Genomic DNA, 17,452 nt, shown 5'->3' on the forward strand with positions numbered 1-17,452 from the left:
GGGAGAAACAGCTTGGCGGATGGTACGGTCAGAGTATCCATTCCTTTTTTGTGTCATCAAGCCCGCCACCACCCGACACAGCCAAATTAGTAAGGTGTATAGTTTAGTGTATCGTGTAGTGTATCGTGTAGTGTACTAGTACAGCAACACCGGTGTGTTGGAGAGCCAAGCCACTACATTTACAATCTGAGTACCAGACGTTTCCCCAGGCGACAGCCAGAAAAAAACCCCGTATTATGAATAAGTGTTGACAATCGTTGCCGAATAATTTTGGTCTGGAACGCAAACGGGGGCCAGGTGGACTGAAAATAATTAACTAAAATGTTTTTACACGTTGAGACACGGACCAGAGTTATTGCGTCTGTGAAGTGCAAACGTTTGGTCGGTCAGTGGGTTTTGGGGGGTTTGCACCTTCTGTGGCCGTCTGGAACGCTCTTCCTTCCGATATTAGGAAGCCACTGGAACTGTCCACTTATAAATTGTCGAGATCTAAAAACAATTGTTTTCAAACTGCTTTTTTGGTGTGTTAAGTTTGTTGTCCTACCCTCCGTATCTCCGATTAGCTCGGTTGGCTACGTACGGTTCGAAAGACGTACAACGTTAATGAAAAGTGGGGGGGGGGGGGGGGATAAGTGGCATGAAAGGGTTACACACAACACAGAACAACAACAACACAGAACAACAACACAGAACAACAACACAGAACAACAACAATACCACAGAACAACAACAACACGGAACAACAACACAGAACAATAACAACACAAAACAACAACAACACGGAACAACACAGAACAACAACAACACGGAACAACAACACAACAATAACAACACAGAACAACACCACAGAACAACAACACGGAACAACACAAACAACAACACAGAACAATAACAACACAGAACAACAACAATACCACAGAACAACACAGAACAATAACACAGAACAACACAGAACAACAACACAGAACAACAACACCACAGAACAATAACACAGAACAACAACACAACAATAACAACACAGAAAAACAACAATACCACAGAACAACACAGAACAACAACACAGAACAAAAACACAGAACAACAACACAGAACAACAACAACACGGAACAACAACACGGAACAACAACACGGAACAACAACACGGAACAACAACACGGAACAACAACACGGAACAACACAGAACAACAACACAGAACAACAACACAGAACAATAACACAGAACAACACCACAGAACAACAACAACACGGAACAACAACACTCGACGTACATTGCTGCACCTGCATGGACTTTGATCCGCTTGAGTGTTTTTTTTTCACAACGAGCGTTCAACCATTTGTTGTTCAAGACGCCATAAAACAAAAGCGAGGAGAGTGAAGACGGGAGGGGAGGGGCTGGGAAACCACTTACTTAATTAAATACCCGCTTAGTGAAAGTTTACCGTTGCCTAAATGGTTTCGCACAAACCATATATATAAATATAAACCCACCCCCAACCACGCGTAACACCACGGTTTACTTGATTGTCACTCACCACCCCCCACCACCACCACCCCCCCACCACCACCACCCCCCCACCACCACCACCCCCCCATCACCACCACCCCCCCACCACCACCACCCCCCACCACCCCCCACCACCACCACCACCCCCACCACCACCACCCCCCTCACCACCACCCACCACCCCCCCACCAACACCCCCCACCCCCCCCACCAACACCACCCCCTCCCCACCATCACCCCCACCCCCCCCACCACCACCACCACCATCACCCCCCCACCAACACCACCCCCCACCACCACCCCCCCACCACCCCCCCACCCTCCCCCCCACCACCACCCCCCCACCACCCCCCCCCACCACCTCCCCCCCACCACCCCCCCCACCACCACCTCCCCCCACCACCCCCCCCCACCACCACCCCCCCCCACCACCACCCCCCCCACCACCTCCTCTTTGCCCCGTACACTCGGAGTGACAATTCCGGTTAGACCGGTCTTGCGTGTCGCGCCGCGTTCCTGCGGGCCCAGGCGGCGACTCCTCGTGCTGCTGCTGCTGCTGCCGCCGCCCGTGATGACATTGGCGCTCAGAGTGTCGCTGTGCTGTCTAAATTAGATTCTCGTCGTCGTCTGTTCCTCCACCACCACCCTTCTCCTCTTCCCTCCCTCCCTACCTCCTCCCTCCCTACCTCCTCCTCCTCCTCCGCTGCTGCTGCTGCTCGCTTGCCGCAGCAGCGTACTCTCAGTCCTTAGACAACCACGTGGGTCCCGGCTCCAACTACATGGGCAGCCCAGAGTACAAGAGCGCCCTTCCTCCCCCCTCGCCCGGACGATACTCGCCCATCTCCTTCTCCAAGCAGTCCATGATGGACGACGAGCACACGCGGTGAGGGTGGCACGCGCGGCACGCGCTCACTCACTGGCACACTCGTCCACCCACTCTCTCACTCACTGGCACACTCGTTCACCCACTCACTCACTGGCACACTCCCCCACCCACTCTCTCACTCACTGGCACACTCGTTCACCCACTCACTCACTGGCACACTCCCCCACCCACTCACTGGCACACTCCCCCACCCACTCTCTCACTCACTGGCACACGCGTTCACCCACTCACTCACTGGCACACTCCCCCACCCACTCTCTCACTCACTGGCACACTCGTTCACCCACTCACTCACTGGCACACTCCCCCACCCACTCACTGGCACACTCCCCCACCCACTCTCTCACTCACTGGCACACTCCCCCACCCACTCACTGGCACACTCCCCCACCCACTCTCTCACTCACTGGCACACTCCCCCACCCACTCTCTCACTCACTGGCACACTCGTCCACCCACTCACTCACTGGCACACTCCCCCACCCACTCTCTCACTCACTGGCACACTCGTCCACCCACTCACTCACTGGCACACTCGTCCACCCACTCTCTCACTCACTGGCACACTCCCCCACCCACTCACTCACTGGCACACTCCCCCACCCACTCTCTCACTCACTGGCACACTCGTCCACCCACTCACTCACTGGCACACTCCCCCACCCACTCTCTCACTCACTGGCACACTCGTCCACCCACTCACTCACTGGCACACTCCCCCACCCACTCTCTCACTCACTGGCACACTCCCCCACCCACTCTCTCACTCACTGTCATACTCGTTCACCCGCTCACTCACTGGCACACTCCCCCACCCACTCTCTCACTCACTGGCACACTCCCCCACCCACTCTCTCACTCACTGGCACACTCGTCCACCCACTCACTCACAGGCACACTCCCCCACCCACTCTCTCACTCACTGGCACACTCGTCCACCCACTCACTCACTGGCACACTCCCCCACCCACTCTCTCACTCACTGGCACACTCATCCACCCACTTACTCACTGACACACTCGTCCACTCACTCACAGGCACACTCGTCCACTCACTCACTGGCACACTCCCCCACCCACTCTCTCACTCACTGGCACACTCGTCCACCCACTCACTCACTGGCACACTCCCCCACCCACTCTCTCACTCACTGGCACACTCGTCCACCCACTCACTCACTGGCACACTCCCCCACCCACTCTCTCACTCACTGGCACACTCGTCCACCCACTCACTCACTGGCACACTCCCCCCCCCACTCTCTCACTCACTGGCACACTCGTCCACCCACTCACTCACTGGCACACTCCCCCACCCACTCACTCACTGGCACACTCGTCCACCCACTCACTCACTGGCACACTCCCCCACCCACTCACTCACTGGCACACTCGTCCACCCACTCACTCACTGGCACACTCCCCCACCCACTCTCTCACTCACTGGCACACTCTTCCACCCACTCACTCACTGGCACACTCCCCCACCCACTCACTCACTGGCACACTCGTCCACTCACTCACTGACACACTCGTCCACCCACTCACTGGCACACTCGTCCACCCACTCACTCACTGGCACACTCCCCCACCCACTCACTCACTGGCACACTCGTCCACCCACTCACTCACTGGCACACTCCCCCACCCACTCTCTCACTCACTGGCACACTCGTCCACCCACTCACTCACTGGCACACTCCCCCACCCGCTCACTCACTGGCACACTCGTCCACCCACTCACTCGATGGCACACTCGTCAACCCACTCACTCACTGGCACACTCGTTCACTCACTCACTCACTGGCACACTCGTCCACCCACTCACTCACTGGCACACTCGTCCATTCACTCACTCACTGGCACACTCGTCCACCCGCTCACTCACTGGCACACTCGTCCACTCTCTCACTCACTGGCACACTCGTCCACCCACTCACTGGCACATTCGTCCACCCACTCACTTACTGGCACACTCGTCCACCCACTCTCTCACTCACTGGCACACTCCCCCACCCACTCTCTCACTCACTGTCATACTCGTTCACCCGCTCACTCACTGGCACACTCCCCCACCCACTCTCTCACTCACTGGCACACTCCCCCACCCACTCTCTCACTCACTGGCACACTCGTCCACCCACTCACTCACAGGCACACTCCCCCACCCACTCTCTCACTCACTGGCACACTCGTCCACCCACTCACTCACTGGCACACTCCCCCACCCACTCTCTCACTCACTGGCACACTCCCCCACCCACTCTCTCACTCACTGGCACACTCGTCCACCCACTCACTCACTGGCACACTCCCCCACCCACTCTCTCACTCACTGGCACACTCGTCCACCCACTCACTCACTGGCACACTCCCCCACCCACTCTCTCACTCACTGGCACACTCGTCCACCCACTCACTCACTGGCACACTCCCCCACCCACTCTCTCACTCACTGGCACACTCGTCCACCCACTCACTCACTGGCACACTCCCCCCCCCCCCCACCCACTCACTCACTGGCACACTCGTCCACCCACTCACTCACTGGCACACTCCCCCACCCACTCACTCACTGGCACACTCGTCCACCCACTCACTCACTGGCACACTCCCCCACCCACTCTCTCACTCACTGGCACACTCGTCCACCCACTCACTCACTGGCACACTCCCCCCCCCACTCTCTCACTCACTGGCACACTCGTCCACCCACTCACTCACTGGCACACTCCCCCACCCACTCACTGGCACACTCGTCCACCCACTCACTCACTGGCACACTCCCCCACCCACTCACTCACTGGCACACTCGTCCACCCACTCACTCACTGGCACACTCCCCCACCCACTCTCTCACTCACTGGCACACTCGTCCACCCACTCACTCACTGGCACACTCCCCCACCCACTCACTCACTGGCACACTCGTCCACTCACTCACTGACACACTCGTCCACCCACTCACTGGCACACTCGTCCACCCACTCACTCACAGGCACACTCGTCCACTCACTCACTCACTGGCACACTCCCCCACCCACTCTCTCACTCACTGGCACACTCGTCCACCCACTCACTCACTGGCACACTCCCCCACCCGCTCACTCACTGGCACACTCGTCCACCCACTCACTCGATGGCACACTCGTCAACCCACTCACTCACTGGCACACTCGTTCACTCACTCACTCACTGGCACACTCGTCCACCCACTCACTCACTGGCACACTCGTCCATTCACTCACTCACTGGCACACTCGTCCACCCGCTCACTCACTGGCACACTCGTCCACTCTCTCACTCACTGGCACACTCGCTCACTCACTGGCACACTCGTCCACCCACTCACTCAGTGGGACACTCGCCCACTCTCTCACTCACTGGCACACTCGCTCACTCACTGGCACACTCGTCCACCCACTCACTGGCACATTCGTCCACCCACTCACTTACTGGCACACTCGTCCACCCACTCACTCACTGGCACACTCGTCCACTCTCTCACTCACTGGCACACTCGCTCACTCACTGGCACATTCGTTCACCCACTCACTTACTGGCACACTCGTCCACTCACTCACTGGCACACTCGTCCACTCACTCACTCACTGGCACACTCGCCCACTCTCTCACTCACTGGCACACTCGCTCACTCACTGGCACACTCGCTCACTCACTGGCACACTCGCCCACCCACTCACTCATTGGCACTCTCGTCCACCCATTCACTCACCGGCCACACGCGTCCACCCACTCACTCGATGGCACACTCATCCACCCACTCACTGGCACACTCGTCCACCCACTCACTCACTGGCACACTCGTCCACCCACTCACTCGCTGGCACACTCGTCCACCCACTCACTCACTGGCACACTCGTCCACCCACTCACTCACTGGCACACTCGTCCACCCACTCACTCACTGGCACACTCGTCCACTCACTCACTGGCACACTCGTCCACTCACTCACTCACTGGCACACTCGTCCACCCACTCACTCGCTGGCACACTCGTCCACCCACTCACTCACTGGCACACTCGTCCACCCACTCACTCACTGGCACACTCGTCCACCCACTCACTCACTGGCACACTCGTCCACCCACTCACTCACAGGCACACTCGTCCACTCACTCACTCACTGGCACACTCCCCCACCCACTCTCTCACTCACTGGCACACTCGTCCACCCACTCACTCACTGGCACACTCCCCCACCCGCTCACTCACTGGCACACTCGTCCACCTGCTCACTCACTGGCACACTCGTCCACCCACTCACTCGATGGCACACTCGTCAACCCACTCACTCACTGGCACACTCGTTCACTCACTCACTCACTGGCACACTCGTCCACCCACTCACTCACTGGCACACTCGTCCATTCACTCACTCACTGGCACACTCGTCCACCCGCTCACTCACTGGCACACTCGTCCACTCTCTCACTCACTGGCACACTCGCTCACTCACTGGCACACTCGTCCACCCACTCACTCAGTGGGACACTCGCCCACTCTCTCACTCACTGGCACACTCGCTCACTCACTGGCACACTCGTCCACCCACTCACTGGCACATTCGTCCACCCACTCACTTACTGGCACACTCGTCCACCCACTCACTCACTGGCACACTCGTCCACTAACTCACTCACTGGCACACTCTCCCACTCTCTCACTCACTGGCACACTCGCTCACTCACTGGCACATTCGTTCACCCACTCACTTACTGGCACACTCGTCCACTCACTCACTGGCACACTCGTCCACTCACTCACTCACTGGCACACTCGCCCACTCTCTCACTCACTGGCACACTCGCTCACTCACTGGCACACTCGCTCACTCACTGGCACACTCGCCCACCCACTCACTCATTGGCACTCTCGTCCACCCATTCACTCACCGGCCACACGCGTCCACCCACTCACTCGATGGCACACTCATCCACCCACTCACTGGCACACTCGTCCACCCACTCACTCACTGGCACACTCGTCCACCCACTCACTCGCTGGCACACTCGTCCACCCACTCACTCACTGGCACACTCGTCCACCCACTCACTCACTGGCACACTCGTCCACCCACTCACTCACTGGCACACTCGTCCACTCACTCACTGGCACACTCGTCCACTCACTCACTCACTGGCACACTCGTCCACCCACTCACTCGCTGGCACACTCGTCCACCCACTCACTCACTGGCACACTCGTCCACCCACTCACTCACTGGCACACTCGTCCACCCACTCACTCACTGGCACACTCGTCCACCCACTCACTCACTGGCACACTCGTCCACCCACTCACTCACTGGCACACTCCCCCACCCACTCTCTCACTCGCTGGCACATTCACCCACTCACCTCACTCGCTGGCACATTCGCCCACCCGGTCACCCGCTCGCTCGTCACGCCTTGGCTCGTTCTCTCCTCGCCCGCTCGCTCCACCGCCTCCTCCTCCTCCTGCCCCTGTGCTCTGTTCACGCGCTTCAAAGAGTGCGTACGCGCAAACCATCCACGAGAACTGCGGTCATCCTCGCAGCGGCTGCTGGCCATCGATCCAAGGCGGTCACTGCCACGGCGCCCCTTTTGAGGCGCGCTTCTGTGGCCGTCTGGAACGCTCTCTTCCTTCTGATATTAGGAAGCCACTGGGAGTTGTGCACTTTAAAAAAAAATCATCTTCTCGACTGACAAACTCATTCCTTTAGAACTGCCTGCTGCCGTTTACTTTGTCCTTCCCCCCTCGCACCTGCGATTAGCGCGGTTGGCTGCGTGCGGTGCGTAAGAAGTTCACGCACAGCATCATCGCCGCGAGGGGGTCTGCCACCTCCTGAGACGCGTAAAACCGGAACGTGTCACGGGCAGAAGACAATTGAAGAGTATCTCACAATTCTGGGGGGGGTGGGGTGGGGGTGGTGGAGAGCTACATTGGGAATGAGTGCCGTATCACAACGATTGTCATTATTGTAATTGTTGTAACTGTGTCAGAAACCGAGACGTTTAATGTCCCATGAAGGCTCCGAGAGGAGCGGGGACGGACCTTGGGGGGAAAAAAAAACACAGCACAGTTGGCAACCCGATTGATCACGTACAGTTTCCTACTCGTCATCCCGACCGATTTAACCTACGGGCTTTTTAACGTTTCACCGCGTGCATGATTGTCGGACGCTTCGTTTTCATGCAATTTCGTCGGGTTTTCAGTGCGTGCGTTTGCGGCGGCGATGGCGAAACTACGAAACCCCCATCGAGCCGAGTTTCGATTCCCAGGCCGACGCCGGCGACGATTACCTGAACGGGCCCTGGGCCTCCCCTAGGTCGACTCGGCCTCAAATGAGTACCTGGGTGCGGTGTGTAGTTAAACATCGCCAATGGGGAGACAAAGGCGGCCGGGCGTGGTGCTGGCTACCACGACCTTCTCGTGTGCGCACAGTGCCGGCCTTTCGTAGGTGCTACGCGCTAACAGCACTTGTCCCCGGCAAATCTGTTTCGGCTGCGGAGGGTATTTGTCTCCGTGTTGCTCGTTCTCGAGGCACAAAGAGGCCCCGTTGTTGGAACCGCGCGGTTGCCACCGTAGAATTTAACGGAGCAAATGGACAAACACGACAGCTGCCGCCAACCGGCACGGTTTATACCCCGTAAGTCTTGTACAGGGAGATTGAGTTTTCGGGGACATACGGCGTCACAGCCGTTTCAATACGGGCATTTAAAAAAAAAACGCGTCTATTTGTTTGTGTTTCTCCCTTTTGATGGGACTTTGTAGGATGAACGTTGAGATTTGTAAGGATACGGGGTGACCGATAAGGTCTGAAGGTAGGGCACTGATAAGGGGTTGACAGGTATGGACAAAGATTGCTCACACAGTCGAGTGCTTGACCTCGAAGTAACATAGCCTTGGCAAGCATGCGTTTGGTACAAATGGTGTAAAACCACACACAAGTGGTCATTGCAACCTGCCCGTTCTGGGCGTACGAATTACATTTATACCATGGAGACCTTAAGTTTGACTCCCAACCTTTTGACCTTTCATATTGGTAGGCTCCGCAGCGGCTAGGAGATATTAACTACCTCGCCTGGTGTACAGGAGGTCGTGGGTTCGATCCCGACCCTGACGATGCCTGCTGCTGCTGTATATTTGGAGTCTGCGTGTCTCTCTCTCTCATCATCATCATCATCACGGTGGCTATGAGATGTTGACTACCTCGCCTGGTGTACAGGAGGTTGTGGGTTCGATCCCGACCCTGACGCCTGCTGCTGTATATTTGGAGTCTGCGTGTGTCTCTCTCTCGTCGTCACGGTGGCTAGGAGATATTAACTACCTCGCTTGGTATACAGGAGGTCGTGGGTTCGATCCCGACCCTGACGCCTGCTGTATATTTGGAGTCTGCGTGTCTCTCTCTCGTCATCATCACATTCATCATCACGGTGGCTAGGAGATATTAACTACCTCGCCTGGTGTACAGGAGGTTGTGGGTTCGATCCCGACCCTGACGCCTGCTGCTGTATATTTGGAGTTTGCGTGTCTCTCTCTCATCATCATCACGGTGGCTAGGAGATGTTAACTACCTCGCCTGGTATACAGGAGGTCGTGGGTTCGATCCCTACTCTGACGCCTGCTATATATTTGGAGTTTGCGTGTCTCTCTCTCGTCATCATCACATTCATCATCACGGTGGCTAGGAGATGTCAACTACCTCGCCTGGTATACAGGAGGTCGTGGGTTCGATCCCGGCTCTGACGCCTGCTGCTGTACATTTGGAGTTTGCGTGTCTCTCTCTCCCTGCGGTCGCTTGGATTTTTCTCCGGGTCCTCTGGTTTTCCCCCCTCTAACATTTAGAGCCGGCGTCACGTGGTTCAGAGTATTTAGCTTCGACTGTCCACATGCGACGAAAAGCCGCCACTTCGTTGAGCTCTCATTTGTGATGACCAGGGTCGCTTCAGTCAGAAAAAAAAGAGACACGCAGCTCAGTGGGGGCTCTTACCTGCTGAAACAAATCAATAAAATAAATAGTGGCACGTGGTGTTTGAATCTATTCTGAGCCCCCCCTCCTCCTCCCTTCCTAGTCACCTAAGCCTTAAACGAGCACGTGTGCTGCAATGTGTAAACATCAGCAGTGGGGGGGGGGGGGGGGGGGAAGGGGAAGTGAGGGGGGGGGGGCTGGGGAGACAAAGGTGGCCAGGCGAGGACGCCGGTTGCTGGTCACGGCCACCTCCGATCAGCACGTTTGGCTACGTACGGTGCGAAAGAAGTTTCAACACACACGCGCGCGCGCGGCATGGAAAGGACAGTCATTCAGCTTAATATCATCATCGTCGTTGTTGGTGCTGTTGTTGTTACACGCTCACCTTACATTTAAACCGAGCGCAGTTGAATAAATGATGAGCCATTACAAAGATGATTATGTACAAATTAGACGTTAAAAAGCAAAATAACGGAATCTTGCATCGATTCGTAACCTTGATTTTTCTACTATTTATCAAATCGCTTTAGGGGGAGGCGGCGGGGGGGGGGGTGAATTATCACGTGGCTCTTGTGCAGCAATTCGACTTGGGATGATGCGTGTCTCACACGTGCGATATGGCAAAAAAAATACAAAGATCCCCCGTGTAGCCTCAACAGACTGTTGGGGCAAGTGCTGTTAGCGAGTAGCAGCACCTATGAAGGCCGAAACGGTACACGAGGAGGTGGGTGGCCAGCACCACGCCCGACCGCCTTTGTCTCCCCTAGTGGCGATGTTTACTACACACCGCACCAGGTTCTCATTGGAGGCTGAGTCGACCTAGGTGAGGCCCAGGAGCGGTTCAGATCCATTGTCACTTGTGTTTGGCCCTGAGCGGGAATCGACCTCGAATCACCGGGTCCGTAGCGCTACGCCACCGCTCTCCAACATACAAAGACAAAGATCCCCCGTATAGCCTTAACAGACTGTAGGGGCAAGTGCTGTTAGCGAGCACCTATGAAGGCCGGAACGGTACACGAGGGGGTGGGTGGCCAGCACCACGCCCGACCGCCTTTGTCTCCCTAGTGACGATGTTTACACACCACACCAGGTACTCATTTGAGGCTGAGTCGACCTAGGGGAGGCCCGGGACCGGTTCAAATAATCGTCACTGGTGTTGGCCGTGAGCGGGAATCGAACCCGGGTCGCCAGGTTCATAGCGCAGCGCGCTAACCGCTACACTACCGCTCCCCACACACACACACACGTCCTGTGCTGCCTGTGACCGCCTTGCTAGCTCAACCGATATTTTTTTATTCTACGCTGGGCGGTAGTAGCAAGGGCCTTCTCGAGCCTGACTCTTAAGATGTGGAACTCTCTTCAACCGGCCCTCTGATTGGCTGAGTATGACCCCTAATTTTGATTTTTTTTTAACGTGTGTTTTGATTTGTTTTACGTGTGTTTTGATTTTATAGGTGGGGACCACCTTCGTTTAATTTACACTGTGTGGTGGTGGGGGGGTGGGTGAGTTTTTTACTAAAAAAAATTAACTAAATGAATTAATAGTAGCTGCTGCTACTACATGTAGTAGCTGCTGCTACTACATGTAGCTACTGCTACTACATGTGTAGTAGCTGCTACTACTACATGTAGTAGCTGCTACTACTACATGTAGTAGCTGCTACTACTACATGTAGTAGCTGCTACCACTACATGTAGTAGCTGCTACTACTACATGTAGTAGTAGCTGCTACTACTACATGTAGTAGCTGCTACTACTACATGTAGCAGTAGCTGCTACTGCTACATGTAGTAGCTGCTACTGCTACATGTAGTAGCTGCTACTACTACATGTAGTAGCTGCTACTACTACATGTAGTAGCAGCTACTACTACATGTAGTAGCTGCTACTACTACATGTAGTAGCTGCTACTACTACATGTAGTAGCTGCTACTACTACATGTAGCAGTAGCTGCTACTACTACATGTAGCAGTAGCTGCTACTACTACATGTAGCAGTAGCTGCTACTACTACATGTAGCAGTAGCTGCTACTACTACATGTAGTAGCTGCTACTGCTACATGTAGTAGCTGCTACTGCTACATGTAGTAGCTGCTACTACTACTACATGTAGTAGCTGCTACTACTACATGTAGTAGCTGCTACTACTACATGTAGTAGCTGCTACTACTACATGTAGTAGCTGCTACTGCTACATGTAGTAGCTGCTACTGCTACATGTAGTAGCTGCTACTGCTACATGTAGTAGCTGCTACTGCTACATGTAGTAGCTGCTACTGCTACATGTAGTAGCTGCTACTGCTACATGTAGTAGCTGCTACTGCTACATGTAGTAGCTGCTACTGCTACATGTAGCAGTAGCTGCTACTACTACATGTAGTAGCTGCTACTACTACATGTAGTAGCTGCTACTGCTACATGTAGTAGCAGCTACTACTACATGTAGTAGTAGTAGCTGCTACTGCTACATGTAGTAGCTGCTACTGCTACATGTAGTAGCTACTACTACTACATGTAGTAGTAGCTGCTACTGCTACATGTAGTAGCTGCTACTGCTACATGTAGTAGCTGCTACTGCTACATGTAGTAGCAGCTACTACTACATGTAGCAGTAGCTGCTACTACTACATGTAGTAGCTGCTACTACTACATGTAGCAGTAGCTGCTACTACTACATGTAGTAGCTGCTACTGCTACATGTAGTAGCTGCTACTGCTACATGTAGTAGCTGCTACTGCTACATGTAGTAGCTGCTACTGCTACATGTAGTAGCTGCTGCTACTACATGTAGTAGCTGCTGCTAGTACATGTAGTAGCTGCTGCTACTACATGTAGTAGCTGCTGCTACTACATGTAGTAGCTGCTACTACTACATGTAGTAGCTACTTGTGCTACTGGGATAACCCGGCACTGGTTACTTAGGGCACCCTGGTGCAGCGCGACGTGAACTTGAGAACGAGCGACACTTCGGCACCGGGCGGCTCAGGAGTGTGCCACGTTGTGACCCTCTTTGGTGCAGGGTCACCAAATCACACCGGCTCCTCTGTTGACAGTAAGCGTGGGGTGGCAATCGCCCCCCCCCCACCCCCCCCCCCCCCCGTTTGTCAGCCTACACGGATCTGAAGTGGAGATTCCATAGTGCTGTACAGTACCTCCGACTCGCTGGGGACCGAAGTGGATACGGTTACAAATGGCCACGGCACTTGAACATCGGGGCGTCACGGTGGCTAGGAGATGTTAACTACCTCGCCTGGTATGCAGTGGAGGTCGTGGTTTCGATCCCAGCCCTGATGCCTGCTGTGTAAGTGGAGTTTGCGTGTCCTGTCACCCCCGTGGTCACGTGGATTTTTCTCCTGCTCCTCCGTTTTTCTTCCCTCCATACTTAGACGTGCGTTTAGAGTATTTGGCTAATAATAGGGGTTTTTCCCAATTTTTTTTCTGCCAACAAAACTGAAACCTTTTTACAAAGACTCATGTGTGCATTAACCACAATACTTGTCGTCAAAATGCAAACAAAAAAACACACTCTGATACCAATCAGTTTCAAGGAAAATGCATATATTACCAGAGTGTTTTTTTGTTTGCATTTTTGACCACAAGTATTGTGGTTAATGCAGTAACATGATTCCTTGTAGAAAAAGGTTTCAGTTTTGTTGCCAGAAAAAAAACGGGGGAAAAACCCCCTATTATTTTATTTTGCCACTGGCAAAGGAGGTCCTAATGGAGTGTTGTGGCCGTCGTACATTTCCACGCGATGATGACGGCAAGCCCCCTTGGTTGAGCTGTCGTTGTGGCCAGGTCGCTTCTGAAAAAGAGCTCTAATAGCTCGGTGCGCCTTACCTGGTAAAATAAAAAATGAATAATACGTAAACGTGGCATTGGAATCTACCCTGAGCCCCCCCCCTCCTCCTCCCTTGTCAACTCAGCCTTGAACAAGCATGTGTGCTGCAATGTGTAAACATCAGCATGGGGGAGGGAGGGAGGGAGGAGAGACAAAGGTGGCCAGGCGGCGGTTTGCTGGCCACGGTCACCTCCGATTTGCACGTTTGGCTACAGTACGGTGCAAAATAAATTCAAAGCAAAAGACAAAGATCCCCCCCGTATGGCCTTAATAGACCGTTTGGGAAAGTGCTGTTCGCGAGCACCTATGAAGGCAGGAACGGCACACAAGGGGTTGGGTGGCCAGCACCACGCCCGACCGCCTTTGTCTCCCAAGTGGCGATGTTTACTACGCACCGCGCCAGGTACTCATTTGAGGTTGAGTCGACCTAGGGGAGGCCCAGGACCGGTTCAAATAATCGTCACCGGTGTTGGCCGTGAGCGGGAATCGAACCCGGGTCGCCGGGTTCATAGCGCAGCGTAGCGCTAACCTCTACACTACCGCTCCCCGCACATTCATGCACACAGAGGACTCCAGAGCTTGGTGGGGGACAGCTGCCCCTCGTTATGGGTCGAGATCGCTATTGCTGTTCTTGGCGACCGACTGCTTCTGCGCAGTTAAAAGTGCCACCCGCCGTTTCCGCGCGGCGTTTTGAGAATGCGGTCGCAATTTTTCGGGGCCCGGAGTTCTTCGTCGGCGAAGGCCCGTGGGTCCACTGGCGGGCCCCTGGTGGCCTTCGGTGCGGCCCCTGACGTGCGCCGCGCCTCCTCCTCCTCCTCCCCCGACAATGCACAGAGTGAAAGCTGCCCCCTATCGTCATCGCGTTGCCGTCGTTAAACCCCCCCGGTGGTTTCAAATAATGCGTGGCGGCCCTCGCACTGTGATGATGTCTTATCGGCGGAAGTGCCCCCCCCCCCCCACGCCCCCCCCCCTGGAAAATTAGCGAAGAACTCTGTTTTCGACTATATATTCTTGCTTCTTTCGGTAAAGTCACGTAGATAGAATTTTTTTTAAAAAATAAATTGAAAATAATAAAAGCAAAAAAAACAACGACGTTTCGATCGCAAGACAAGCGGTCTCTTCATCGTTTAAATTGACTTAAAAAAATAGTTTCTTGGGTCGCCATAGAAAAAGACCCTTACTCAATGCAAACTGAATCAGCCGCCCGATGTCGTTTTGTTTACAACTCGCTCGCGCGGGCACTTCGAGTGCGTGTGCCTACAATTGCGGCGCGACAACAACAACAACTCCGTGGCGAGCGGCGACGGCACACTTGTGGTGGTTGTCGCGGCAAATTCTCTACAAAATCGGCCTCCATCGCGGATGCGCGCCTGGCAGCGTTATCCTGCCCCCCTCCCTCCCTCCCCGGCACTGAGGAGAAGGGCGCTCGAGCAGCAAATCCAGCGAATTGCCACGACGCCCGACCAATTCCCGGTTCGGATTTCCTGACTTTGGACGATCGGTTCTCCCTCGGCTCGTTTGCGCCCTTCTCCTTAATTCAGAATCGGAATGTTTATTTCTCCTCCGGGAGGAATCCGATGAGCTAGGAAGCTCTTTTTTTTTCCACAGATGTCCAGCAAGGGCCACGGGGTAAGGAAAACGTTACAAACAACAAGCAGTACAAGAACACGATAGTCGTGCAAAGTACAAGAGAGGTAAATAAATCACCCAAACTCGTACAAATACGAACTAAACCATCCCCATTTTACTAGGCAAAGCCCACTGAGGTATTAACTTTTTTTTTCATAAGTGACCTGGCCACGAATGATAGCTCAACAAAGTGGCCCCATCGTTTGGACATATATTGTACCAAAAATAAGCTAAATAAACTGAATGCATGTTTGTAATGGCATTAACTTCCACTGCACAACAATAATTAGTTATATATATTTTATTATTTTGTTGTTTCCCTTCAACGTGACTTTACCGAAAAAACTAAGAATATGAATTACTGCAGTCACGAAAGCTTTAAATCAAAAAATAATTAGACTGTTTAACACGCAATTGGGCTTTCGCGACCAATATCATCCATAATGAAGGGTTTTTTTTGGTTAGATCGCACTAAATATATAAATGTTTTGTTAAACCCGCCATCACCCGACAGCCAATTAGTAAGGTTTGTCAGGTAGACAGAACATGCCAATTCGTTACTAGTACAGCACTAGTGTATAGTAGTGGAATGGTATAGTAGTGTATAGTGTAGTGTACTAGTACAGCACACTGGAGAGGAAAGCCACAACATTAACAATTTGAGTACGACGTTTAGCCAGTAATTACAAAGGCGACATGTCTGGCTGTCACTGGCGAAGCGTCGTACTCGGATTGTAAATGTTGTGGCCTGGCTCTCCAACACACCGGTTAGTGCTGTATTGGCCACGTTCTGTTTACGTGACAAACCTTACTAATTGGCTGTGTCGGGCGGTGGCGGGTTAAACGACACATTTATATATTTACGCGATCTAACCCAAAATAAAACCTGTAGTGTGAAAAATTAGACTAATAATTGAGTTTTTTATGACGCACCATTGGCAAAAATGTTTTTAACAAAGCGCTGGACGTTGGCGCAGCAGTAACAACGAATGGCCACATGATGGAGAGAGAGACGTGTGGGAGCGGTCACAAACATGTGTGTGTGTGGGTGTTGAGGGCGTGGTGCTGGCCACCCATCCCGCTCGTGTGCCGTGGCAGCCTTCATAGGTGCTGCTGGCGAACAGCACTTGCCCCAACAGTCTGTTACAGGCCACACGGGGGAGCTTTGTCTTTATCGTTGTGAGGAGGGCAAACCTCAAAACGGAATCTGAGTACAGTGGACTCTCGATTCGTCCGCGCTAACGACGGGGAGGTCGGCGGTGGATAATTCAAAATCGCAGATAATCATCCGAAGATATTCATTTTTCGCAGATCTCGGCGCCAAAAAAACACTAATGAAGGTAGGTGTACATTATGCTTGGGTCGAACAGTTTCTTAAATTAAAACGCGCAAAGTAAATGATCGGACAAATGGCTCAAAGTGAAGCGAAACTGAGGACTTTGATTGTTGCTCCTTAGGTTCTGAACGAAGACAATCGATCAATCGATCGATCGATGCGTGTGCTCGGTGATGGTAACACTTTCCTGGCTCCCGCGCAGAAGACGCGGCCCGCTAAGTGGGTGACAGCAGAGCCACGTGGATCTCGGGTTGACCAGAGCAACATATTTGTTCGGTT

The 17,452-nt window shown here is 53.7% G+C and overlaps 1 protein-coding gene across 9 annotated transcripts in view; it reads left to right on the plus strand.

Annotated features, from left to right (window-relative positions):
- LOC116956329 (disks large homolog 2-like) overlaps positions 1-17,452 on the plus strand; it is a 539,014-nt gene that overhangs the window by 323,225 nt on the left and 198,337 nt on the right. For 8 of the 9 annotated variants that reach the window (XM_076054104.1, XM_032977873.2, XM_076054103.1 and 5 more), the window contains one exon: positions 2,234-2,387. In XM_076054104.1, coding sequence (XP_075910219.1) covers positions 2,234-2,387 — 154 coding nt within the window. The remainder of the gene's footprint in view (positions 1-2,233; positions 2,388-17,452) is intronic. The other variant, XM_032977875.2, reaches the window with a different exon arrangement.

The sequence above is a fragment of the Petromyzon marinus genome, chromosome 64 (genome assembly GCF_048934315.1).
Source record: "Petromyzon marinus isolate PM22_M1 ecotype Great Lakes invasive population chromosome 64, UKy_Petmar_22M1.pri1.0, whole genome shotgun sequence".
In the NCBI taxonomy this organism is placed as follows: Eukaryota; Metazoa; Chordata; class Hyperoartia; order Petromyzontiformes; family Petromyzontidae; genus Petromyzon; species Petromyzon marinus.